At 48.1% G+C, this 24,638-nt stretch overlaps 10 protein-coding genes across 17 annotated transcripts; 4 read left to right on the top strand and 6 right to left on the bottom strand.

Annotated features, from left to right (window-relative positions):
- Positions 1–22: 22 nt before the first annotated feature.
- On the bottom strand, positions 23–536 carry MrgBP (MRG/MORF4L binding protein). The gene is made up of 2 exons (XM_020945546.2): positions 257–536; positions 23–204 (listed from the first exon to the last, which is right to left on the bottom strand). Exons 1-2 carry the CDS (start codon positions 534–536, stop codon positions 23–25), a joined length of 462 nt encoding a protein of 153 aa, XP_020801205.2.
- Ggamma1 (guanine nucleotide-binding protein subunit gamma-1) lies at positions 264–2,533 on the top strand. Of its 4 annotated transcripts, none has more exons than XM_086826855.1 (2): positions 264–844; positions 1,704–2,533. In XM_086826855.1, the coding sequence occupies exons 1-2, from the start codon at positions 553–555 to the stop codon at positions 1,934–1,936; spliced, it is 525 nt and encodes a 174-aa protein (XP_086682981.1). In that variant the 5' UTR covers positions 264–552; the 3' UTR covers positions 1,937–2,533. The 4 variants fall into 4 exon arrangements, with proteins under 4 accessions (XP_086682981.1, XP_086682982.1, XP_020801208.1 ...); XM_086826856.1 differs by having other exon boundaries at positions 776–844; positions 1,525–2,533; XM_020945549.2 differs by lacking the exon at positions 264–844 and adding an exon at positions 849–928.
- A 1,799-nt stretch (positions 2,534–4,332) lies between these two features.
- Positions 4,333–6,515, bottom strand: CCT8 (chaperonin containing TCP1 subunit 8). The gene is made up of 3 exons (XM_020945544.2): positions 6,339–6,515; positions 5,129–6,159; positions 4,333–5,067 (listed from the first exon to the last, which is right to left on the bottom strand). The coding sequence occupies exons 1-3, from the start codon at positions 6,396–6,398 to the stop codon at positions 4,518–4,520; spliced, it is 1,641 nt and encodes a 546-aa protein (XP_020801203.2). The 5' UTR covers positions 6,399–6,515; the 3' UTR covers positions 4,333–4,517.
- A 194-nt stretch (positions 6,516–6,709) lies between these two features.
- On the top strand, positions 6,710–10,110 carry LOC110178244 (WD repeat-containing protein 43). The gene is made up of 7 exons (XM_020945295.2): positions 6,710–7,091; positions 7,155–7,684; positions 7,741–8,226; positions 8,286–8,414; positions 8,478–8,627; positions 9,678–9,775; positions 9,838–10,110. Exons 1-7 carry the CDS (start codon positions 6,786–6,788, stop codon positions 10,011–10,013), a joined length of 1,875 nt encoding a protein of 624 aa, XP_020800954.2. The 5' UTR covers positions 6,710–6,785; the 3' UTR covers positions 10,014–10,110.
- On the bottom strand, positions 8,447–9,655 carry LOC110178246 (uncharacterized). The gene has a single exon (XM_020945297.2). It carries the CDS (start codon positions 9,559–9,561, stop codon positions 8,656–8,658), a length of 906 nt encoding a protein of 301 aa, XP_020800956.1. The 5' UTR covers positions 9,562–9,655; the 3' UTR covers positions 8,447–8,655.
- Pgi (glucose-6-phosphate isomerase) lies at positions 10,097–13,137 on the bottom strand. Its single transcript, XM_020945296.2, has 5 exons — positions 12,434–13,137; positions 11,535–12,117; positions 11,227–11,466; positions 10,639–11,167; positions 10,097–10,575 (listed from the first exon to the last, which is right to left on the bottom strand). Exons 1-5 carry the CDS (start codon positions 12,565–12,567, stop codon positions 10,385–10,387), a joined length of 1,677 nt encoding a protein of 558 aa, XP_020800955.1. The 5' UTR covers positions 12,568–13,137; the 3' UTR covers positions 10,097–10,384.
- On the top strand, positions 13,041–17,173 carry lin (protein lines homolog). The gene is made up of 2 exons (XM_020945534.2): positions 13,041–13,869; positions 13,927–17,173. The coding sequence occupies exon 2, from the start codon at positions 13,982–13,984 to the stop codon at positions 16,643–16,645; it is 2,664 nt and encodes an 887-aa protein (XP_020801193.2). The 5' UTR covers positions 13,041–13,869; positions 13,927–13,981; the 3' UTR covers positions 16,646–17,173.
- On the bottom strand, positions 16,132–19,357 carry LOC110178399 (uncharacterized). Of its 3 annotated transcripts, none has more exons than XM_020945537.2 (4): positions 18,477–19,357; positions 18,328–18,412; positions 17,532–17,744; positions 16,132–17,476 (listed from the first exon to the last, which is right to left on the bottom strand). In XM_020945537.2, the coding sequence occupies exons 1-4, from the start codon at positions 19,062–19,064 to the stop codon at positions 17,286–17,288; spliced, it is 1,077 nt and encodes a 358-aa protein (XP_020801196.2). In that variant the 5' UTR covers positions 19,065–19,357; the 3' UTR covers positions 16,132–17,285. The 3 variants fall into 3 exon arrangements, with proteins under 3 accessions (XP_020801196.2, XP_020801197.2, XP_020801198.2); XM_020945538.2 differs by having other exon boundaries at positions 18,328–18,409; positions 18,477–19,335; XM_020945539.2 differs by having other exon boundaries at positions 17,547–17,744; positions 18,477–19,229.
- Positions 19,215–21,690, bottom strand: Spt (Spitting Image). Of its 2 annotated transcripts, XM_086826853.1 has the most exons (8): positions 21,479–21,690; positions 21,258–21,425; positions 20,876–21,196; positions 20,500–20,824; positions 20,103–20,437; positions 19,727–20,027; positions 19,568–19,669; positions 19,215–19,499 (listed from the first exon to the last, which is right to left on the bottom strand). In XM_086826853.1, exons 1-8 carry the CDS (start codon positions 21,560–21,562, stop codon positions 19,450–19,452), a joined length of 1,686 nt encoding a protein of 561 aa, XP_086682979.1. In that variant the 5' UTR covers positions 21,563–21,690; the 3' UTR covers positions 19,215–19,449. The 2 variants fall into 2 exon arrangements, with proteins under 2 accessions (XP_086682979.1, XP_020801194.2); XM_020945535.2 differs by having other exon boundaries at positions 19,727–20,437.
- Positions 21,691–21,712: 22 nt separating this feature from the next.
- Positions 21,713–24,336, top strand: LOC110178398 (stromal membrane-associated protein 2). 2 transcript variants are annotated; one of them, XM_086826854.1, is made up of 2 exons: positions 21,713–22,209; positions 22,266–24,336. In XM_086826854.1, exon 2 carries the CDS (start codon positions 22,295–22,297, stop codon positions 23,699–23,701), a length of 1,407 nt encoding a protein of 468 aa, XP_086682980.1. In that variant the 5' UTR covers positions 21,713–22,209; positions 22,266–22,294; the 3' UTR covers positions 23,702–24,336. The 2 variants fall into 2 exon arrangements, with proteins under 2 accessions (XP_086682980.1, XP_020801195.2); XM_020945536.2 differs by having other exon boundaries at positions 21,735–22,046.
- The last annotated feature ends 302 nt before the right edge of the window (positions 24,337–24,638 follow it).

The following is a 24,638-nucleotide window of genomic DNA, read 5'->3' as shown; positions in this document are numbered from 1 at the left end:
CCATTTCGAGAGTTCGTAGTCCCTAAATGCGACGGCGCTTGTTGCTCTGCACCGGCGGTGGCGTGGTAGAGGGACTGATGGATTCATTCGACATGGATCCGCGGGTGCGCTTTGCTGGGCGCTTGGGCAGATCCACTGGTTTGGCCTTCTTCTCGGCCTCCTTAGTGGAGTTCGATGGCACTGCGGCTTTGGTAGCAGGTGGAGCTGGAAACAAAACATTGTAGAAATAGATATTGTAAATACTGTGCCGGCTCACCTTTGCCATTGCTGTCAGCGGAGGAAGTAGAATTTGCAACTGGCGGTGGGGCATCTGCTCCTGCCTCTTCGATGGCATTCAGTTCCACAGCCTTTTTGGTCTGTAACGTTCCGTAGTCCTGCTCCGGCAGACTGAACTCGCGCTCCTCGTTGGGAAAAGGCAGCGACTCGAGGTCGTCCAGTTCCTTCAGTTTGTACATGGTGCCCAGGTGGCGCCAGATCAGCTCGCTGGGCATCTCGCGGTTCAGAGCCTTGGACAAGCGCTGGGCAATAGCTGACATGTAAAAGTGCTTGTTGATGCCCACCGGCCGCAGTCCCTCCATGGCGTGGAACAGCTGCAGTTCCTCCTCGGCGGACCACTCGATGGTGACCGGCAGGGGAGCCAACGCTCCGGCAACGGCCAGCCCCTTGTCCTTGGCCATCATTCTTGGGCAGAGATCAGCATTCGGCGGTTCGAAGAATTGGCTGGATGTTTTTTTTTTGCGGAACAACAGCAACTATAGTGGTGGCTCCGTGCATTCATCGCACTGGCCGTGCCTATCGATAGGCGCAGCTTCGACTATCGCAGCCAGGCTCATCACCATTTCGGGTGTGTATCCACTTTTTATTTGTCAAACGTTTTGCCCGATTTCCTGAAGCGTTCGAAAATAAAAAAACATATAACTCGGAGCTGGTAAATTACTAAAACTGTGTGCTAATTGTAGCTTGTGTGTTGTGTGTGCATCCGCCCGAAGTCTGCACTGTCCTCCTGTCCCAACATATACGTTTTTGTGTGTGCGTGTGTGCTACTGATTTGTGCCCAAAAAGTATATAGTACATTCGTATGTACATGTGTATGTACTTGGGTGTTTCCAAACAGCAAAGTGCCTTCTTCTGTATATGCATATGTAACGCTGTTTTCCATGTGCAACCCGACCCCTTCTGCCGTAAGCAGCCTTGCACTTGCTCAGAACAGTGTCAAGGTTTCCAGCTAGGCTCTGGATACAAATTAATCAGCAATGCGAATGCGATCGATTAAACTAATCCTCACATGGGTCGCCGTTCGCGCCGCGTCTCAATGTGTGTGCAAGTAGCAAACGTGACTCACCAATGTAGCCTGCTGTCCTCTCTGTTCTTTCAAATCTAACACTTTCCTTCTAATACTGTCTCTGTACTGTAATCTGGCATCTTACATAGAAATCAATGTTGTAACCGTGTGGGAAACGCTACTATCTAATAAGATACTATCTAAACCATGGCCATGCCGCAACGCTCTTTTGTTATTTCCAGCCAGCCATTAAGATTCATCCAAAACCACCATACCCCGAAACATTCAGAGTCCCTGAGTTCGATAAGACACAAAAAAGAAAGAAAAAAAAAATAGTATAAAACACAAGCACAACTTACACACCAACCCGTAATTGCATATCTCCCAGAATCAGTATCACTGAGAAACTTTTCAACCATAGGCCTATCCGAGACCGCCATCATGGACGTAATGTCATCATCTCTGCAGCAGCAGCGCATCGTCGTGGACCAGCTGCGTCGGGAGGCGGCCATTGAGCGCCAGACCGTTTCGGAGTCGTGCGCCAAGATGATGAAGTACATCACGGAGCACGAGCAGGAGGATTACCTGCTGACTGGGTTCACCAGCCAGAAGGTGAATCCGTTCCGCGAGAAGTCATCCTGCACCGTTCTCTAAGGAGGATGTCCCAGGAGGAGGAGCAGGAGCAGGAAGAGAACGAGGCGAGTAAGGCCGGCGGACGATTAGTTTATTTTTAGTTTAGCAAGATGGATTTAAGAAGCGAATGTGTGTGTACCAGTCAACGCCACCTGGATCAATATATCTTTGTGTAAAAGCAACAATAACTACGATTGTCATAAGCAATATAGTTACAAGAAGTTTGTATTCCGATTGCAAGGAATCTATATATATATATATATATATATTTATGAATATATATCTCGATATATCAATGTGTACCCCGTGTAATGTCCGAAAAGAAACAGAGGAACCCAACAAATCCAATTTCAATTCCAATTCCAAAACTAGAATCGAGGCATTTGTTATGAAAATATCAGAAAGTTGTTTCCTTCCCAATTAGTAATGCTGTTAAATGTACACGAATATCCCAACTATACCGACAATTAATGCGCTGACTCTAGCATCTACTACTAAACTACCTAAGCCGAAGTATAAACCGGAACACACATACTCTTATATACCAACAACTATCAACGTAATCCGACATACAAATTTATCAATAAACGAAGAAAACACAACAGAAACAGAAATACATATATTTTGCCTTCTTATTTCGAGAATATCTCTTATATTTATTGAAGAAAATTGAACATTGAAAATTGAGATGATAACGAGATGAGATTAAGAAGAAGCAGAACAACAAGTTGAATTGAAAATGTATGTATTTTGAAGCTTATTATTAACCACCAGCGCGTGGATCGAAACTATCGACAGATATACGCAAATATCTTATTACGTTAAAAAGCTTTAACACAAACAAGCTAGTTGAACTTATCGCAATGTTTAGTGCGTTTATTATCAAGTTTTTATTAGTCAAATTAAAACTGTTGCAGTAACGCAGCGAGAGCATATAATACCAAAGAATCGAAAGAATAATCAAATACTTATCTCTTTAGATTGTAGTTTCTCCAATTTAATTCTCACTATGGCGTATTCTTGCCAATATCCAGCAAATATTCAAATAATAATGAAAGCGTTTTGTTTAAAAGCCAATACTTCGCTTCAGTCTACCCATTTGTTACCGTTATTTTCAACCATAAATCCCGGCAAGAATCCGATGAATCCGAAGACTGTCAGCTTCTCACCAGTTTAGCGGAAATGACTAAATACAAAAAGAATGTGTGATTTTTCCCCCTCTCTCAAAAGAAAGTCATTCGACACACTACCCCCCACTTACCCAACTACACTGAAACCTTACTTTCACACGATATTCACACACAAACTAAATATATATTTTGAGCGCAATGTATGTAATTGGCATGAGAGACAAGTTTAAAACCAAAAGCAAGTTATTTTTGTACAATCTAACATGGAATAGGGCATATTTGTATGGTATTGGAATGAGATTATGATTATCCGGTAGGGAGAGCACACACAGTCGTACCTACATTTCATGTTGCATGTTGCATTCGAATAGAAATTATGATTTCCATAGATAGTGAACTTCGAATTCCAATTCGAACAAAGCTTTTGGGAAAAACGTAAATATTTTAATTTAATGAATCGGCTCTTCCAGTGTTGCATTTAATTAATAATTTGATAATTGGCGTCGTGCTTAGTTCTTAACGTGACAAAATTCGAACAGAGTGAACTTTAAGAATCACACATTTTTGGGCAGAAATAATTTCCTTTTTCGAACCTGTATACAAGGTTCTGAACTCCAGTTTGCTGTCGTGAGCAAACAGCAAAATGTGGCCCAGAACCGACATTCCGACTCTTTTGAGGAACTACAAATCAAAACTGCAGTTGGTTTGGAAACCATTCTCAAAGTTCAAGCTTGAACAAATTCTGTATAGAACAGTTTTTCGATTTAACGGACACTTCACCTGGCAGCCTCATCATAATTGTGCGTTTATATCTGTTTGGCGGACGGTCGAGGCATCCAATGGAGCACGGATGGCTCGATGAACGTCCCCAATTCACAGAAAATGTTTCCTTCAACTACTAAAAAATGAATAGACGAAATTAGAAAGAATATCACCGGCACGTTTACCACTCAGAGAGTCATGATCATCGATCGAACACACTTTAACACGTTTTATTCACTTCAATTGATAAGCGAGACAACGAGATCGTATTTTATTCGAAAATTAATACAAATCTTTTGCGACGCAAACGGGGACGAGTCCTCACAAATATTATTGAAATGTATCTGCGAATAAGCATTTGAAATATTGTATTGTACTCAACAAAATGAATAATCGTTTGCTTAAATTCCAAAAAAATAAAAGGCGATAACTACTTAGCTCAGTTATCTAGCGGTGGCACCGGGTTCGGTGCAAAAAAAAAAAACACTTTGTTTTCTTTCACAAAAAATAAAATACTTAGCTTGATCAGTTTTCGTAAGTTAAGTTTTATTAATACAAGAAACTGTGTGCATGGTTGCGTGTATGTGATTGAGTGGGTGAGAGGGGGGTTAATGAAATTTATAATTTCCATGGGACTCGTGTTTATGAAAATACAAAGGAGGAGCTGTAGAAACTAGTAATAGTTATACGACGAATCACAGAGAAGACGCTTAACTCTCGTCATCGCTGCCGGCAGCCTGTCGCGGCTTGGGACCTCCAGCACGCTTGGCCATGATGATCTGGTCCACCTTCAGAATGGTTGTGGCCGCACCCACGGCGTATTTGAGACCCCAGAACTTGGCCTGGTACAGATCGAAAATCTTCGCTTTTGTGGTATCGATTGTGGCCACCTTCTCCGCTTCAATGTCGAATCCGATGGTCTTGCCGGCCTCTGAGGTGTGGGCCAAATACAGCTGATTGACGATCTCGGTGCCATTGATGCCAGAGTTCTCGGCCAGGGCCTTGGGGAAGACCTCCAGGGCGTTGGCGAACTTGCGCACGGCATATTGCTCCAAGCCGGGCAGAGTATCGGCATATGCGGACAACTGGGTGGCCAACTCGATCTCGGTGGCACCAGCTCCAGGCAGATAGCGTCCATCACGAGTCAGGCACTTGAAGTTGTTCACACCGTCGTCCACGGCACGCTCGATGTCGTCCATGAAGTTGTCGGTGGCGCCACGAATAACCACGGTGGCAATACGCGAGTCCTTGCCCTCATTTCTGCAAGGGATTTAAAAGAAATAAGCTATTTCGTACTCAGGTATTCCTTTGATTGACCCACCTGAAAGCCACAATTGTGGTGTCGCCCAGCTCCTCGATGCAGACCTTGTCGCAGTAACCCAACTCCTCCTGGCTGGGTGTAGTGATGCGCGGCAGGACGGTGGCGTTCACGGAACGGCTCAGACGACGCAGGTCGAACTTGGAGTTCAGTCGGACAGCCATCAGGCCGTATTTGTTAAGGAAATGCAGGGCCATGTCGCCGACCTTGCCGCCAGACACAACCACCTTGACGCCGGTGTCGGCAATAGCCTTGATCTGATTCTCCAGCAGGCTTTCCTCGCCGGACGAGAAGTTCAGCAGCTCATCGGCCGACTTGATCAGCACTGTACCCTTGGTCTCCGTCTGGATGATGTCAACGGGGCACGAGAAGATCACAATCTTAGCCTTCTCGGCAAAGGTGACATCGCCCTCTACAAAGCGCTTGAAGACCATGCCGCGCACCACCTCTGACTTGAGCAGGCCACTGCCCAAGATCTTGCAGATGCGAATGTTGTCCACGTTGAAGGTACCCTCATCGGGCAAGATAGAGACGCAGGCCTTGCTCACCAGGTCGTTGATGAAGTCCTCCTGGCCGTACTGCTTCGACATGATCGAGGTGCGCAGAACATCCTTGACCTTCTCCACGTTGCGGTAGTCCTCAATTTTGTGGCTGACCAATTTGGGCAGGATCTCTAGCGATTTCTCCAAGGCCTTCTCATAGCCATCGGCAATCTCGGCGGTGGTAATGCCCAGTCGCAGCAGATCCTCTGAGGATTCCAGCAGAGCACCGGCCAACACCACCACAAAGTTGGTGCCATCTCCCACCTCGGCGTCCTGCATCTGGCTAGCCATGACGATCAGCTTGGCGGCCGGATGCTCCACATCCAGCTCGCGCATGATTGTGCCGGCGTCACTGGTCACAAACTGCTTTTCGATGTGATTGATGATCATCTTGTTCATGCCGTTCGGCCCGTAGGCGGAGCGCATGGTCTGTGCGAACTCCTTGCAGGCGCTGATGTTCCGGTAGACGGCCTCCTCCAGACCGCTGTACATCTAAGGATACGTTGGAAGTCATCAAATTACTCATTTTTCGTTCAGATGTGCGACATGCTCTATGAGGATGACTAATCACGCGCCTCCCAGCGAAGGCATGTTTTCATTTTCAGCCGAATTTAAATTAAACCGATGCCGGCCAGGCCGCTGCACGCGTGCTTTCACCTTGTTGCACTTACCCGAGCGCCATCCTTGAGCATCTGGGCCACTCCGGGAGCTTTGGGAACGGATAAAGCCATTTTTGTACACAGATTTCAATTTCACACGGAGTCAGTCGGTAATTTCCAGATAAAGTTATAACCTCAAAATCGTTCTGATGGCTGCGAACCTTCTGGATGGGAGAGCAATCGATAGTTTTATCGATAGCCGCATCTGTTTAAATCTTAAATCTAATATCGTGAATTAATTTATTAATTTATGTTATATAAATTTTGGGTTCCAATTAAAATTTTAAGATATTTTAGAAATATAAAAAAACGTTTCTGTTCATTTAGTGCTGTAAAAAAAAAATTAAATAAAAAATATTATTACCGAGTTACGCGTGACACGAAGGGCCCAAGAATATTCGTGCGTGATTCGACGGCGACTACTTTACGCGCATCTCTAATACAAAACAAAAAAGAACGATGTCGCTGGGCAAGAAGCACGTGTTGGGGTTTTCGCCCAATGGTGGCCAACTATTTGCCTCGGTGGACGAGCAGGGCATCCTGCGAATATGGGACACGGAGACTAGCACGCTTAAGCAGGAGTTCACGCCTAATTTACAGGTATCCGGGCCGTGTACAGCGCTCGCGTGGGTCTCTGTGGCCGGTCCACGCTCCAAGAAGTCACGGAAGAGTGTGCAGAGCCAGGATGCAGCCAACGATCAGCTCCACATTGCTCTGGGAACGCTGAAGGGGGCCTTAGTCATATACTCGCTGGCAGAGGCAAAGGTGGGTGGATGCTCTTTAAAGTGCAAACAAAATTCGATATTCAAAGTTCCTCCCGTCTCGCAGATTACACGCACACTAAGTGGTGACAGTCATGATGGACCGATCACCTCGATTGCGTACGATAATGCCGACCACCTATACACAGTGGGCGCAGATTGCCGGGCGCTCGTTTGGTCGCTGACAGAGGAGCGCTGCATCGGCGACTGGCAGGTGGGACCGGAGAAGCCACAAAACATTGCCTATTTGCCCAAGAGCCACACTCTGGCAGTGGGCTCCCGCCAGCTAAAGGTGTACGATGTTAAGACAAAGGAGCTGGTGGAGACGTTCACCGGCCATTCGGGCGAAATAAACGCTATTACCGCTGTAGTGTGCGCGGACAATACAGAATTTGTACTGACCACGGCTAAGATGGAGCGCGTTATCTGCTTCTGGAAGATAGAAAATAAGGGTAAGAACAAGGCCTCTGCGTGCACACTGCTCATGGAGGATTTGGCTTACAGCCTGGCCAGTGAAATACGTGATGATGGCCAGCTTCGTGTTGCCAGTGTAACGCGAAATGGAAATATTCACATATACCTGCTGAATGTCAAAAGGTAAGAACATTTCATCATTAAGTAAGGTGACCAACTGATTTCTCTCCCTGCCACAGTTTATCCGCCGAGAAGTTTGTGAAGCCCAAAGTATCGCTGCAAATCGTGTCGGATGGCGCCGAGACAGTGGAACCCATCATGGCTGTGGCGGCCCATCTCGTCACCGACTCAAACCGTTCCCACGAAATCCTTTTTGGCTACGGAAGTCGCCAGCAACTGCAGTTCGAACACTTTACCCCCAACTATGCCGAGAAACTAAACGTTATCGAGCGTGCCGATCCAAAGAAACTGTATGCCAAGAAGAAGGGCAAGGAGCAGCTGGGTTTCAACGCCGCCACCAAGGTCCTGAAGCCGGTGGTGAGCACAAAGAACGTTGAATACAACAGCGCGCTGCCCGTCTCCCAGAAAAAGGTGCAGAATGAGGTGCCTATGGAGGCTCGCCTGCAACACTTGCAGATGCATGCCACCAAGCTGAGTGGCGGTAAGCTGCAGACCCAAAGCAAGACTCAGCTGCTTATGCAGGCCTTGCACAGCAAAGATAAGGAGTAAGAAGTAATGTTAAGGGGTCCGTCATGGTTATTGACTGATGCTCTTTATTTTTCAGAATGATTAATTCGGTCCTGAGCACGCACGATACAGAAACGATACAGCTAACTCTAGATCGACTGCCGCTCGAATACATCAGCCCGTTGATTGACCAGCTCTCCATTCTACTGCAGGGAAAGCACTCAAGGTAGTTTTTATCTGATTAAAAATACTACATACAATTTTTACTTCATTTATTCGTTCCTTTCAGTGTAAGGTCTGGTCTGCGTTGGCTAAACATACTGACCTCCACCCACACCAGTATCCTGACGTCCGAAGACCAGGAGACGCTGCGAGAGAAGCTAGAAGTATGTTTGGGTGTGGCGGAGCAGCGAATGCGGTGCTTGTCGGAGGCATTACAGTGAGTACGAAAAACACGAGCAGCTCAGTTACTTTCGCACCGGGCTTTTTGTCTTTTTCTTTGGCCTGACATTGTCCTTGGGGTTCTCTACGGTGCCGTGGCGACACTCTGCTATCGCCGCGAAGAAGGTCAGCTTGGTGTGAAGAATGGTGTCGATGTAGAAGCGCTGGAAGTGGAACAAGTTGAGCGATCGCTCGCCCAGGACGTAGTAGAGCGTGTTGTATCCCTCGAAGCGATAGGTGATCATAATAGGATAGCTTCGCATCATTAGCTTCGATACGGTTACAAAGAATCGCACCTTGGCCACTGCCAAGGGATTAGGACACCGTGGCGTCGGTTGTGAAAAGTGGGCATCGACAAAGAAAATGGTGCCCTTGACGGGAACTTCGTGGCGAAGCGGATTACTGGTCACAACGCATTTGGTGTCCGGCGACAATGCCCACCGGCTGATAAAGTCCCGAATGTCAGCAATGGCATCGCTGTAGTCAAAGTTTTCAATTGTTAGATCCCTACGCGCGATGCCACTTGAGACGGATTCTTGCGGCATTCCGTAGACAAAGGTCGTTTTACCACTTGAGTACGACTGATTGTCATTGGCCATTATAACATCGATGTTTGATGAGCCCATGTTTAAATCCGACAACGTCATCTTGGGATACTTGTAGCAGAACAGACCCCGCGGATCTGATTCAATTATAGCTTTTGCCTCGCAGATGGTAGCAGTGACCAGGTCGACAATGCACTGCATGTCGACATCTTCATCGCAAGCGGGCTTGTTGCACTGATCCAAGAGGTTGGTGATGCTGGCTATAGCGGTAATAGGAAGCGCATTTCCGGGTCCGATGCCGGATGTGGCGCTATGGTTCGATATGCCGAGGAGAGAATGGTCAGAATCCTTATTAAAAATATTTCCATCGTTAATGAGAAATTCCATTTTGGGAATCGAAATTTAGCAACTAAATAAGGTTTTTGTGTGAGTTATGTCGGGTGGGCTGGCACTGAATGTTTCAAATCATATAAAAAACATCTTTCCTGCGGCCTACTTTTTAGGATATCGGGGCGAGTCAATCTTATAATCAATCAGATGCGGCGCAATGCCGACAACCATTTGAACGACAGCAACGCCCTGATTGTAGAGGAAGATTCAGGTGAGTACTGCAGAGTGCAGGCCGACTTCAAGATCCGCATATAAACCCACGTCTACTTGCAGAAGAACCCGCCGAAGATTTGGAGGCTGAGACCAACTGGAGCGACCTGGAGGACCAGAAAGAAGCCGGTAGCGGCAAGAGTATATCAGACGACGAATTGGAGGCAGACGATGATCTGGCCACCGACGATGTTAACGTAGAGACAGACTCTGACTCGGATGTATCAATGGGTGGTTAGCCTGCTAAAGCACCTCTGTACGTTATGTTTAAATCCAATTCCGTCTGTGCCCACAACAAATGAAATAGTTATTTTCTAAACAGTTTTCTACACCGAATTCCAGAAATTTTTATTTGTGGTTTTTGAAACTACGTGCAACAACGAATAGTAGAGGGAGCCAATTGTTTGGTCTAATTCCGACATGAGATTTTATCGATACACGCAAGCAAACAAACTTTTTCGATTCATAAATACAGTAGAATATTGTGCCGAGAACGGGTATACATAAGCAGCGGCTCCTCCTTAATAACGTATCAATAACTACTAACAATTAGAGCATTTTGTGTGAACATTTCATTTTAATTTGCAACGAAAACCGATGAGCCAGGAAATTACTTCCAATTGGCCTTGATGAAGTTAATTAAGCCATTTGTGGAACTGTCGTGCGAGGAGACCTCATTGCAGTGGTCCAGCTCTGGCTCGATGGCCTTGGCTAGCTGCTTGCCAAGCTCAACGCCCCACTGATCGAACGAGTTGATGTCCCAGATGATGCCTTGTACGAAGATCTTATGCTCGTAGAGCGCTGCGAAAATTGATTCGAGATTAATTGATGTTCGCTGACCGCGTGTCTGACCAATTGACATACCAATCAACGCGCCCAGTGTGAAAGGCGAGACCTTCTTAACCACAATCGAGTTAGTCGGACGGTTCCCAACGAAGACCTTGTGGGGTAGCAGGTTCTCCAGCTCGTTGCCGCATAGTCCGGCTTTGGTAAGCTCGGCCCGAGCCTCGTCGACATTCTTGCCGGCCATGAGGGCCTCAGTTTGGGCCAGGAAATTCGAAAGTAGGATCTTGTGGTGCTTGCCGCCGGCAATGGGGTTGTGCGTCTGAGCAGGGGCAATGAAATCGCAGGGGATCAGGCGGGTGCCCTGGTGAATGAGCTGGTAGAAGGCGTGCTGGCCGTTGGTGCCCGGCTCGCCCCACACAATCGGGCCGGTGCTGTACTTGACAGCCTTGCCCGCCTTGCTCACGAACTTGCCGTTGCTCTCCATGTCGCCCTGCTGGAAGTAGGCAGCGAAGCGGTGCAAGTACTGGTCGTATGGCAGCAGGGCGTGCGTTTCCGCTTTGAAGAAGTTGGAGTACCAAACGCCAAGCAATGCCAAGATAACAGGTGCCTAGCCATTGGAGTAGAAATGATAACTTCAAAGGTTTACGGAGCCGGGCCTTAACTTACATTCTTCTCAAACGGCATCGATCTGAAGTGGTTATCCATGTAATGGGCGCCATCCAACAGCTGCTCAAAGTTCTCGAAACCAATGGATAGGCAGATGGACAGACCAATGGCGGACCATAGGGAGTAACGTCCGCCCACCCAGTCCCAGAAGCCGAACATATTGGCACTGTCAATGCCGAACTCGGTGACCTTCTCCTTGTTGGTGGACAAGGCCACGAAATGCTTGGCGACGGACTCGGGCTGGGAATTGAAAATGAGGATAATTAATTAACATTATCTATTTTATATGCAAATATTTATTGACTTACTTCCTTGGCCAAGTCCAGAAGCCAGGTCTTGGCCGACGTGGCGTTCGTGATGGTCTCCTGGGTGGTGAAAGTCTTCGAGGCCACAATGAACAAGGTGGTCTCATAGTTAACCTTCTTCAGCACCTCGGCCAAGTGGGTGCCGTCGATGTTAGATACGAAGTGCGAGTGTAGACCCTTGCCGTAGGGCTTCAGCGCCTCTGTGACCATCAAGGGACCCAGATCGGAGCCACCGATGCCGATGTTGACAACGTCAGTAATCTGTTTGCCGGTGCAGCCGCGCCACACGCCGGAAATTACCTTGTTGGTGAACTCTTTCATATGGGCCAGCTCGGCGCGCACCTCCGGCATCACATCCTTGTCGTCAACGAGCACCGGATCCGCGCCGCGGTTGCGCAACGCCGTGTGAAGAACGGCGCGGTTCTCCGTAATGTTGATGTGCTGGCCAGTAAACATGGCGTCGCGCGCGGCGTCCACGCGTCGCACCTTCGCCAGGGTAAGGAGCAGGTCCCAGACTTCGTCGTTGATCCGGTTCTTCGAGTAGTCCAGCAGTATTTCACCATCGTTCTGAGTGTGCAGGCGCAGGCTGATAAACAAATGGGGGGAATAACAATCATTTGACCTCGGATCAAGTGCGAGGACGGCTATCGGCTAAGGTCGTTGCTGTGACCTTACGCAAGGACAAATCGGCTGGCGACACTCGAGCCCCCTTGGTGAAAGTCAGGCAGGCAAGCGGGTGGGAGTGTGCGGAGCTCAATGAATAACTGATGGCGGATACATAAACGAGCAGACATATCTACATACACCCAATCTTGAGTGCGTGTGGATATATGCGCGCTTGTAGGTATACCCACGTAACTTAAAAAACCCCTATTTCGTAATCTAAAGAAGCTGAAACCCACCTGTATTTGGAAAACCGCTTGGAGTCCTTCACAAACAGATCCTTGATGTTCAGGTCCTTGCCTTGGCTGTCAAAGTATTCCTGCAGCTTCTGGAAGGTGGGCTCTTGGGTCAGTGGGGGCAGTGCGCCGGCCATGTTCCTTTGGTGATTAGAAGGCGGTGTGTGGGCGGAATAGGTCAGGTCTCGTTAGTCGAGCCAAGCGAACGTGAAAGAGAGCACAGGTGGACTGCACAAGCCACTCGCGAAACTTCACTTAAATACGGTCGTGGATCCCGGCCGCTCAAAGCTGCACAGTAGCTGCTGTTTTATCTGGCTCCGGCAAATCTGCAGAGCGCTTAGCCACAACTTCGCCGTATTGTTTGCGTTTAATGAATTTGTGTTGAATTTACTTAGAACGTGTTCCCTGACTTTTTGTTCTTCTTTCGCGCAGCGATTTTCCAACGTCCTTTTTTCTGGAATTGCTTCAATGTCAAATGAATAACAACCGAGTACTAGGTTGCCACGTCGGTCGAGCTTTTGTTTTGTTTTGTACATTACATCTGGCTAATGGAAAATTAGCTATACTACACACAAAAAAAAAAATACAATTAAATGGTTTCCATTTCCAGATAAGCCCTTCAGTTTGAGAAATAGCTGAAAGAATGTAATTCTAGAAATAAATGAGTCGCCGGCGCCCTTTTTTGAATCGATACGGCAGCCCTAGATATTTCAGTCATCAAGGTAGTGAACAGAAAAAAGAGCTCATAAAAAATAGCCCTCTTACAAACTGCCATCATACAATCTTGTACGCTATAGAAATATCGTTTTCTTGATTTAAAAGCCATTGCTCCAGTGATAATTTAAAAAACAAAGCGACAAGAATCCTTTGATATGGCAGCGTTGTATGTTTAGGGTAGTCGTGCCGTAAAATAAAAAATTTATCGATATATCGACACGAAGTCTAAGGGTAGCCAGGCCGCTGGAATTCGCTATTAAATTAAGTGCGCGTCGCCATCTTAATTAGAAAAGGGCAGTTGTTTTTCCCAAAAAAACTATAATAAAACCAAAATAAAAGCATCTCTTAAGCAACAATCAAAGGCCGCCAAGTCCGAAAGAAAAGATTGTCCGTGGAAACGCGTTGCGAAAGTCGACGAAAAGCTGCGCGAGTGGAGAAACTAATACAAACATTGACATGGCGCTGGGCAGTGCAACAAGCAACAAGTGTGTGAAAACCGAATTGTGATCGTTTAAAATGTCCGAAGCAGCAATTAATGCGCCTGGGGGCTGGTAGAGCGCCAGCATCCGCCCCAGAACTCAATAGCCAAGCAGCAAAGTCGGAGAAGCGCCCCCGCGAGAAGCCAAGAATCCAGTCTGCACACGTAACCTTGTGTGCGCGTAGCACGGAAGCTGTTGCTGCTGCTGCTTTTGGCTTGGGCATTCGTTCGCTTCGTTTCGTTGGTATGTGGCTGCGTGCTGTCGTCTAGATCGCTGCTCACACGGATTTTTCGCTTGCAGCTGAGTGGGAAAGTGGTCACGAGCTATTCCAAGGACGTCGGGTACGTCACCGAGCATGGACACCACATCGGGAGCTGGATCTGGAGCCGGAACGGGCCCTGGCAGCGGAGCGTCTGGCGGCAGCGGCAATGTTGACGTCTGCCCCTGCTCTACGGTGGCTACCTCGGCCGGCACGCACAACGAGCAGCCGCAGACAAAGCGGCAGAAGATCGAGAAGCAGATCAAAGTGGGCTCCAAGGCACTGCCTCCGCCCCCGCCGGACATCCTGGACGGGCGGCGGGAGGCAGCCCTGGATGCCAATAGCAACAGCCACCTCTGTTCTTCGCTCTCCTCGTCCTCCACGCACTCGCTGTCCACGCCCAGCAGTACCAACAACTCGCCCACCACCACGCCGTGCAGCTCCCGGGCTGCCTCCTACGCCCAACTGTTGGGCGTGTCCGGTCTGGTGCACAACATCTTGCCACAAAACGGGGAGGCCACGCACACGCACACCGAACCGGAGTCCGCCAAGGATGAGGTGGACAGAGCCGCAAAATTGCCTGATTTGCTGACCATCAGCAGCACCGCCAGCCCCACAACCAGCAATAGCCACATGAACAGCAGTCGGAGCAGCTGTCTCTCGACAACGACGGCACCCGTTGACGACATGCTGGAGTTCGAGCAGTCGCTGACGCGACAGTGCCTGTGCGGGGTGTCAGAGAGAACGCTGCGCAAGCCGTTCCAGTCACACTACTCACAGGACACCAATGGCCAGAAGCGGATTGCCTATCTCCGGGAGTGGCCCACCAACAAGCTGCTGCAGTTTCTCTCCAACCTGCAGCTACTGTTCGACATCTACCTGAAGCAGAATGCGAAGGGCTTTATCTGCACACGGATAATGGACGTCTGCGACGCACTGATCCGCAACGACCACAAGCTCATCGACGAGATAATCGTGCTGGCCGGCTACGAAAACTCGTACGTGCAATTTCTGGCGGGACGCGTGCTCGCTGCATTCCTGGTGATTGCCAAGCAGGAGCTAAACGACGAGTGGCTCCAGAAGATTGTAGACCAGCTGTTCAACTTCGAGCAGCTCGACCAGGCCGCCGTGCAGAAGATCCACTTCAGTCTGGACATTATTAAGCGCATAGTTGAGTGGAAGGACATGGAGATCCATCCTCTGGACGACGACTGGATGGCGGCAGCGAATACCGCAACGGCAGCCTCGTCCGTTGTTCCCCTGCCGGCGGATGCCTCCGTGAGCTACATGCACTTTCCCGTGCAGGAGCAGCCTCTGGCCACCAATTACTTTGCTCTGCAATTCCGGGAGGATGCAGAGGGCGAACATGAGGCGGAGCGGGAGTCACCGGACAGCCGGAACCGGCACAGGCCGCATTTTGGCGACGAGATGAACGTTTCCTACGAATCGCACCCAACAGGACAGTCCCCGTCCATGCCGAACGGCTGCCATGTGGTCACGCTCACCGACTCTGAGAGTTTCGACACGACGCACCTAAAGTGCATTACCATCCAGAAGCTGGAGCACAAGTGGCCGACGCTGGTAAAGAACATGTCGGAGCTGATGGCGCCAGCACACCAGGATGCGGCCGAGCACTGCGTGCTGAACTTTCTGCAGCTGTGGGAGAACATAATTTCAGTAAAGGCCAACCTCTCCATCGACGAGACGAGACCCTACTACGCCCAGCTGGACAAGTTCGAGCTGCTTCTCAGCCACAGTCTCTCCTGCACCGTGTACAAGCAGATGCTGTGCCTCTTCAACGAGGCCCTGTGCTATGGATCCACGCTGGCGCTGCAGGACATGCTGCCCGAGGAGACCTGCAAGCTGGCTCACCAGATCGTCTGTCATGTGCGGGGCTTTCGCATTCTGGAGTCGCTACCGCGCCGCCAGCCCGACAACATGGTCAGCCTGATCGGGTATAATGGCAGGCCGCTGGTATATGGAAACGGCACAGTCACCCTATTCCAAGCGGCTGTGGATGCTAAACGCGACGGTGGTGATGTAGAAGTGGGAGGAGCCCCACTGGACCTCATCGAAATGGATAAGACACTTCTGCAGAAGATGGTGCTGCTGGTGCTCAAGTCGATAGCTGTGACTGTAAAGGAGATACGCAGCGATTCGTCTGACTCGTCCATCGACTCTAGCGACTATGACGCCTTTCAGGACATGATGCTCATCGAGCGATCGATACGGGATGTGCTGAGCAAGCTGGAGACATTTATCAAACAGACGTTGGAGTTCCATCCGGAATGTCACTTCAGCAAGATCCTGATTCACCTCTTTGACGACCAGGACGATCATCTGATCGAGGCCATGGTCTGCACGCTGGACGTCACGTCGGGCATCTCGTTCCGCAACAACGCCTTCCCCGAGCTGGTGTCCATGCTGAATCCGGTGTACACCTTCCTAGAGTTCCTCAAGATGACGTCGAACAGCTCGGACCTGCTGCTGGACCTGCTGGTGAGCAACGAGACCTGCTTCCTGCTCTATCTGCTGCGCTTGCTCAAGTACATTCGGATGAACTGGACGATGTTTGTGCACAGCTGCCACAGCTTCAGCATGGGCAGCGCCATGCTGGACGAGGCGATGGGCGTCCTCATCCGGCTGCGTCTGCAAATATCCCGCCTGGTGTCGCGCCAACTCTACCCCTACGACATATCACCGGTGCTGCGCCTACTGGAGAGCTGCGAGAGCCTCTACGAGGGCAACGAGCTCAGCTGAATCCAGCCAGAATTTCCAATCACAATTCCACAATCACATGCAATTAAAATACGTAATTTATTTTAATATTTAATGGAAACTAGGAGAAACTAGCGCAAAATTCGATGATGACGGTGGATTGATCCTTGTAGAATACGTCGTGCCTTCGCCTAGGACTCTTTCTCTCTGCCCTCCTCCCGAGATTCAATGACGCGTTAACCCCATTTAAGTTTATACACCCCTTCATCCGCTTCGCAGGCCGCTACCCTTCGACCTTTCAGATACATATGCAACTGTATGTAATTGTCATTGTAATGAGCATCACAAGATCGTAGTTAGTTCGTAGTTAATGGTAACATCATAGGTACTGAATTCCAAACTAAACACTACGCTAGCCTAAGATTGTTTGTAGTCTTGCCCTAAGTAGAATAATGTACAATAGGATGGGCCCGCTCTCCTTAGAGTATTCTTTTGTACGTTTCTTTTATAAAAACACTTGAATATCTAATTGATTAATTAACTGATTAAAAGAGAACGCATTAAGAAGAACTACAGACTGTGTGTGCTATATAAAATTATTGTGTTGGTAGTATACTTAGTCTCTCTGCAGTTTCGATGGGTTTTGGACTTGACCTGACTTGGGATTAAAAGCTCTCTGTTTCTAATGGCGATTAATCATGCGGACGCGACGCTTTGGATCAACAACAGTTCCACTGGGGATGGGCATAGCACTGGTATCCGTGAGGCTGATGACCGAGCCGCGTCTGGCCATCTCGGGAGGTGGACTGGATATGTGAACGGTCTGATAGTTAATGCTGATCGGGACCGAAGAGCGGCGATTCATGCGTGGCTCTAAGGAAAAAAGTACATAATTTGTGGATTGGCCAAAATGGGATTTTGTTTTTACCAAATCGAGCGTCACCTGGACTTGGCCTAAATGGAAGCTGGTGGTGGTGGTGGTGCTGGTAGTGGATGCTTGGTCTGCTGGCCAAGGGAGAACCGACCCTATGGTGGTGGTAGTCCTCGTTTAAGTTGGTGTACTTGTACCGATCCACCGACACTGACCGCACCTCGGCCAGTATATGCCTGCGTCGGAGGATTGGCGACTCCTCAATGGGGACTTGGTCATGCACAAAGGAGGGGGTGGAAGATATGGAGATCAGTAGTCAGATTGCAGGAGAAGCCCATTTAAACGAAAGAAATGAAACGCAAGCTAACACGGCTACATAGGTTTCGATCACAGGAAAGCACATAGTAATTGATTTATTTTACGCTTACATTACACACATACAGGACAGATTAATAGTTAATTTTGAGTATATATACAACCTGACATTCAGTACAGCTTCACAAAGAGGTGAAGGGGCGGGGAGAAAAACAGTGTGGGCCATTAAAAACAAGACACACATATAATAAGTATAGTAGTAAACCCGAAAAAGTGCGGTAGTAGGATAGATGTATATATATAGATTAAATACATAGTACAAGTCTTTCAAAAAAGTCAGAAACATTAGCTCTCGTTTAAGAGTGGACAGTGAGTGCTTTACAAATACAGAAGTTTTGGCTATAACACATCATAGTCAGTACACAGTTAATAGATACATTTAGATATTTCTAGTATAACAATTGATAACTTGATCCCTCGGTAACACATTGTGTCAAGTCAGCGACTTAGAATTTTGGCAAAGTTTTTGGTGAAATACCTTTGGATGACCGGCGATCTTGCTTGTGTACTTGGGCATAGGATTGCAGCGAGCAGCGGCGTAGTCGTTTGTCCCCTTTGTTCTGCTGCCGGAGAAGCAATAATTGCGAATCTTAATATATTGAGAAAGGAGATAATGTCATGTCTTACCGATTTGTAGTGCTGATTGATATCCGAAGCGGCCTTAAGGAGCAAATAGATAAATACCAGGGCAAACAGATAGATGATTGGCTCTGCCGTGTTGCTCTTCTTGGCCGCAGCCTCCTTCTTTCGTCCTCCGCTGTCTGGGTACTTGGCTATTCGAGGCTGCTTACCGACCACCAACCCGTTACCAGATCCACTTTTGGTTCGCTTGATGGCTTTGCCATGGGGTCTTTTTGAAATTAAGTTCGCCGAAGAGGGTTTCTGGTCGGATTCCTTTCCAAATATCTCCATTTGCTGGCAGGAGGATGCCCCGGAAGCTTCCAACTCCTCATCTGTAGTTTCATCGGCCTGGGAAGGATGTGAGGCCGAAAGGTCGAAGGCAGCCACGCCCGGCCTGATGTAGTACCTGTAGTTGCGCTGCACCCCGGCTGCCATGAGATACACAGTGCAGAGAACGACCAGGATGCCTAGGGGAACCACATGGTGGTTGTTGTTCGTCTTATCTCTCGGATTTCCCTTTTTTGAAGTTAACGACGAGGACGGTGGCTCGGTTTCATCAGCCAAGGTGAGCTTATTCCCGGTTGGTGCTTTCATTGCTGTTTAGTGTTTGCCAAACACAAGCGATGGCCGTGTGTATCTGTTGACTGTCAACGAGTCCTGTTTGTGTGTTTGTCGCGGAAAATCGATGGCGATTAAATCCACAGCTTCACATATTCCGCAAATGTCAAGGATGAGCTTCCGATGTATTTGATACTAAGTATTTTATTGAACTTATTTCTATACTTTTACAACAGTCGAAACTGTTTTGGGACATAAAGGACTTTCAACCACCTTTTAACCATACATACGTGTCGGTATGTATGTCGATATAACGTATATATGTGACTGACCTATGACACTCCGTCAGGGATGAACGTTAATTTTGAATTCCAGTCCTGCGTATCTTAATTTTACAAAAGTTAATAGTAACTAGTGGGTTTCAGCATTCAAAGTAGCCATTGGACATTCCTGTAAGTTGGTCGAGTATATCTGGAAAAAATTATTAAATTTTTTTTTTTTAAATAAATAAATAATAAAACAATTACTAGCTTTGGTACCTGTGATTTCCAGATCTGCTGACTGGTTGCAGATCGAGTTATAGAGCTTTCTGCTCTCAGCTATATTTTGACGCTTAAACATGACGGTCCGCAAGCTTTCCTCTTTGAAAACGTACGAGATTATAATAGTTAACTATTATTTATCAGAAAGGAACTTACTTCTTAGTAAACCAGGCTTAGTTTTCATGGCTTCTGTAGTCGGTTTGGTGTTCTGGCTTCTAATCACTCGACTTCTACGCTCCGTTTCGTAGAGAATGCTGCTTTGGCCCATGGTTACGCCCGTAAAGTTATCTAGATTAGCATCAGTCCCTTGTCCATCTATCGCATCCTCGGACACGTGCTTTCCCATTTGGTGCGGAGGTTTGTCTTCATCGCGCTTCCCTATTCCGATGCAACCGTGCAACTTGCGCAAGATCGTGCGCAGGATCTTGAAGCGCTTGATAATACGCTGCGGCTCCACCTGGGATGCGCACATGAGAATGGCCTTACATTCTCGCAATATGCGGACAAACTGATGCAGGTACTCCTCACCCACCTTGTCCTTCGTTTCGGCGAGCACCTTTCGGTTGGTCTCCAGGTGAAAGTGCTCGAGCAGCAGCAGAGACATCTGAGCCAAGTCTTGCAATCTCTCCTTATTGTACACCTTTTCGTTCGAGGATATGCCTGCGGATAGAAGGTCCAGATAGCAGCCAAGGAGGGCGCGGCTGTCGATGATTTCTTGAAGGGCAGTCTTAAATTTGGATACCTCCTCATTAAAGTGCTGCTCCAGAATGTCAGAGTGCAAATCGGAGCCGTTGGCCTGTAAAGACGGTATCAGGCTGGTGTCCAGCGACTCAAAGGAGGCAAGGCAGCTTCGTATCATAGTTTTCACTAATAGGACAACAAGAGTTAATCAAAGGATGATTTAAATATGGTTCTAATTTAACACATACTTTTCAGATTCGGAGCAAAGGCAATAGCAAATATACCAATCTGAGTGGCACGATCTATGTTCACATCAAAGTCAGCAATTAACTCATCGACCACCGCATCATCTTCGGAGCTGTTGCCCAGCACGGTGCGTATTTTGTCCACTGAAAACTTCTCAAAGTCCAGAAAGCAGGTGAACACCAGCCGTAGCAAGGCATCGTTAATAAAGTCCTCCAATTGATACAATGCCTGCTCCAGAGTCATGGCCTTGAGTTTAAGATTGGACTGAAAGGAGGGAGCACTGGGCACCTTGCACTCGCTTTGGAAGGCATTGCACTCCCGGATTACCTAAATAAACGTCTCGATAATAAATATAAAAGTGCCTCGTGATATTCATACCTTTTGGCAAAGCGCACTAAGAGCTCTTTTGTCCTGCGACAGGGCCACATTTGCAAATCCCAGAGATTGGCCCAAGATCACATTGATATAAAGGCGCATCTCGTTGCTGAGGGACAGGATTTCTTCGGGAGACGGCAAACCGTGTGAGGCATCAGTGTTGTCCTCATTGTGCGAAGTAAAGACGGTCAAGGTGTCCAAGACCGCGTCCACCAGCTTGAGAAAGGAGCGCTCTGGGACTCCAGTCACCGTGCCAGGTGTGCACAGATGCATCAGGCGCTTGAGGCACCACCTAATGCGATCCAAGAAATACTGATGGCTGGCCTGGAGAAACAAATAATCCTTTTATTATTGTTCAAACTTTGTGAGGACTTCACATTGCTACCATAACAGAGGCGCCGCTTCCAAGCTTCATAGTGCTCTCCACCTGACGGATACAGATCATGATCTGGCTCAAGCACAGGCACACCATTTCGGCGGATTCGATCTGCTTGTGTGAGCTCAAAGAGCTGTGGACCAACGTGGAAAACTCCAATAAAGCGGCACATAAATCCTGCAAATGCAACAAGTGAGAGTCCTGCGAAAAGTTCCAAGTTATCTACGTACATTTAACCAGTTTACACTTGTGCTTTTTGCTCCTCTATTTAGTACATCTAAACAGGACTCGAGATGTTTTCTTAAAACGTCCATATTGGCTAAATAACAGTTAAATTTAACCTGTGGAAATGTAAACAACCTTTTTTCAAAAGTTGGCTTCTGTTCTGTGTGAATGGCTTTTTGATTAACAGTGTAAATGGCATTTCTAAGAACAGCTTGGAACTAAATTTTGCCGAAAATTTTTTGCTGAATCAAAACTGGTAACACTGCATCTTTTCTTTTGACCAGGCAAAAAAAAAATTGGAGTTTCCATTGTAAAAATTATCGTTTTTGTGGTATTTAAACATCCATGTGAAGCAGAGATAAGCCAAAAACACTCCCGTCGTCCACGCCACGTCGCCAGCCCATTTGATATACATTTATAAACAGGCCAAGCGGAGACCGAAACAAGTGCAGAAAATGAGCTCCTCAAATGCAGGCCAGCGCACGAAACTAATCCAGGAGAAGTGCCAAACCCTTCTGACCCAGATGCTCCGCGATGAAGACAACAAATACTGCGTGGACTGCGACGCCAAGGGTGGGTAAATCCGCGGCGGCAGGGGTGCGCTGTTGATAAAAGATTGGCCAGTTGCTGATGCACATGTACAAATGTGGGTGCTACGCTGGCTTCGCTGGCGAAAATGCACAGAGGTGGGGGCGGTGCCGCGGCGAGATAAACACTTGGCCGCCTCGCCAGTAGGGTGGGACTGTAACAGTGTCATGTGATCGTGAAACTATGATTTCATTCCTTCCGCAGGTCCTCGCTGGGCGTCCTGGAACCTAGGAATGTTCCTCTGCATCCGCTGCGCCGGTATCCACCGCAACCTGGGCGTGCACATATCGCGCGTCAAATCCGTCAACCTGGACACCTGGACCCCAGAGCAGGTGATCTCGCTGCAGCAAATGGGCAACTCGCGGGCCCGCGCCGTCTACGAGGCACAGCTGCCTGACGGATTCCGGCGTCCGCAGACGGACACAGCGCTGGAGAACTTCATCCGGGCCAAGTACGAGCACAAGAAGTACTTGGCCCGCGAGTGGGTGCCGCCCTCGCCACCGAAAGTGGACTGGGCCAAGGAGATCGATGAGGAACTGGAGCGGCAGAAGCGCAAAAAGAAGACTTCCCAGGCCAGCTTGGGCCTCAGCGGGGTGTCGAGTGGTGCCGACAAGCGTCTCGCCAGCGCCTCGACCTCATCGGCCTCCAAAAACGCACCCCTGCCCGCCCCACTGCCCAAGCCGAAGCCCAACCAAGTCGGCGGCTGCAGCCCGAAGACCACGCAGCGCGTCCAGCTAAACACCAGCACCAATAGCAGTGCCGGCGAAAGCGACCTCTTAGGCCTGTCGTCGCCCACCAAGCCGATGGGCGTTGGCGGCGGTGGGGCAGCAACCAGTGCCAGCCAAGACTTCCAAAACGAAAGTTTCACCAGCTTTCTCAGTGCCGAGACGATTGGCGGACAGCCTGATAAGCTGAACGGCAGCAACGGTGACTCGGGCGGCCTGATGGCTGCGAAACCAAACTCGCTGGCCCAGGAGGAGCAGGACTTCTTCAACCAGGGATCTCTTGGCGCCACAGGCAGCGAGAAGGACCAGTCTGGAAAGCTCTCCAAGGACAGCATCCTCGCGCTCTACGGCAACGCACCAGCTGCGCATAATCCGCAGATGAACTTTGGTGGCTTCACGGGAATGGCGCCCGGCGGGTACATGCATCAGCAACAGCAGCAGCAGATTCCACACCAGTTTATGACGCCGCCGAACTCGGTCAGTATGTATAACTCGCCAGTGATGGCCGCGCCGAATGCCTTCAGCAATGCGACCATTAGCAGCGCCACTGCCATGAGCCTTGGAGGCGTTAACTTCGGCGGCGGGCAGTTTCCCAACTCTGGAGGCAGTCCATTTGCCGCCGCTGGCCAAGGCTCGGCGACGAACCTGATGCAGACGAACCAGAGCATCCTCAGCGGGATGCCACTGTTAGGATCGGTTCCACAACAACAGCAGCATCAGCCACAACAGCAACATCACCCGCACCTAGGCGGCCTGTCCATGAACTTGATGCAACCCCTGCCCAGTGGCCTGAATATGGGCCAGCCGCAGGGAGCTGGCGGTTTTGCTGCCACCACCGGTCCCGCCGTTTCCTCAGTACCATCAAATCTGAATCAGCAATTTGGAAACCTAAATATCGGGAATGTCTGGCAATAAATACGGCGTGTATTTATATAGTTGTATTCCTTTAATTAATTTTAAGACACGACGAGTGCTTGTCCCTCGGTGTTGCAATGATCTGTACAACTTGCCAACTTATGTATGTAGTTAGTTGTCCTGCAATAGGACTCTAGAAAGAGCGAAACTATACGTATATTGATAGGAGAATTAACTGTCACGCCACTGTATTAAATGTGAAGGATGAGTTGGTTATGACCACCGAGGATCGGGTCGCGTCTGCTCGTTCAAATCTATTCCAATTATAACCCCAATACATACATGTGTAACACACGAACCTCTAATTACAATTGAACTACGAACTTAACGCACTTCCCAATCAAAATGTAAATGTTGTTTTCGAACATATTAGCTAGGATTTGATACACGTGCATGCATACAACCAATCGTCCACGCCAGGTGTGAATGTAAATTATAGATTTGGCAAAATGTACTTTTAAAACGGCTTGAACTAGGAGTAATGGCGCCAGTTTGTCAATGTGAATCTTAAATATATATATCATCATGGCTGGAAAGTCGACGGATTTATTGTATTCGATTCTTAAGTTGCTATGTCTAAGGAATAAATCAAACAACTTCGAACTGTGTAATAATAAAATATTCTGACAATTGTATGTGGTTAAGAGTTGTTTAATTATTGTTAACTTAATGTATGAAGCCTACGAGAAAGGATGGGATTAACAACAAAGAATGCTTACTCTGGTCTGCCTTTGGATCAGGGGACCCAATTTTAAATCTATCACAACTATGCCGAAAATGCACTAAATTCAATTTGTTTTTATTTTTGTTGGGTCTATAAATCTACATACTCAATTTAAAATTTAAAAAAATGTAAAATTTGATTAATTAAAAAAAAAAATTTTGTTTCCCATATATAATTTTAAAAAAATTGGTCAATTTTTGTTTTCCTTTTGGA

The sequence above is a fragment of the Drosophila serrata genome, unplaced genomic scaffold, assembly GCF_035046125.1.
Source record: "Drosophila serrata isolate PLE 108 unplaced genomic scaffold, ASM3504612v1 contig_165, whole genome shotgun sequence".
NCBI lineage: Eukaryota > Metazoa > Arthropoda > Insecta > Diptera > Drosophilidae > Drosophila > Drosophila serrata.
Note: the sequence above shows the minus strand (reverse complement) of the source record. Positions and strands in the feature narration are given on the sequence as shown.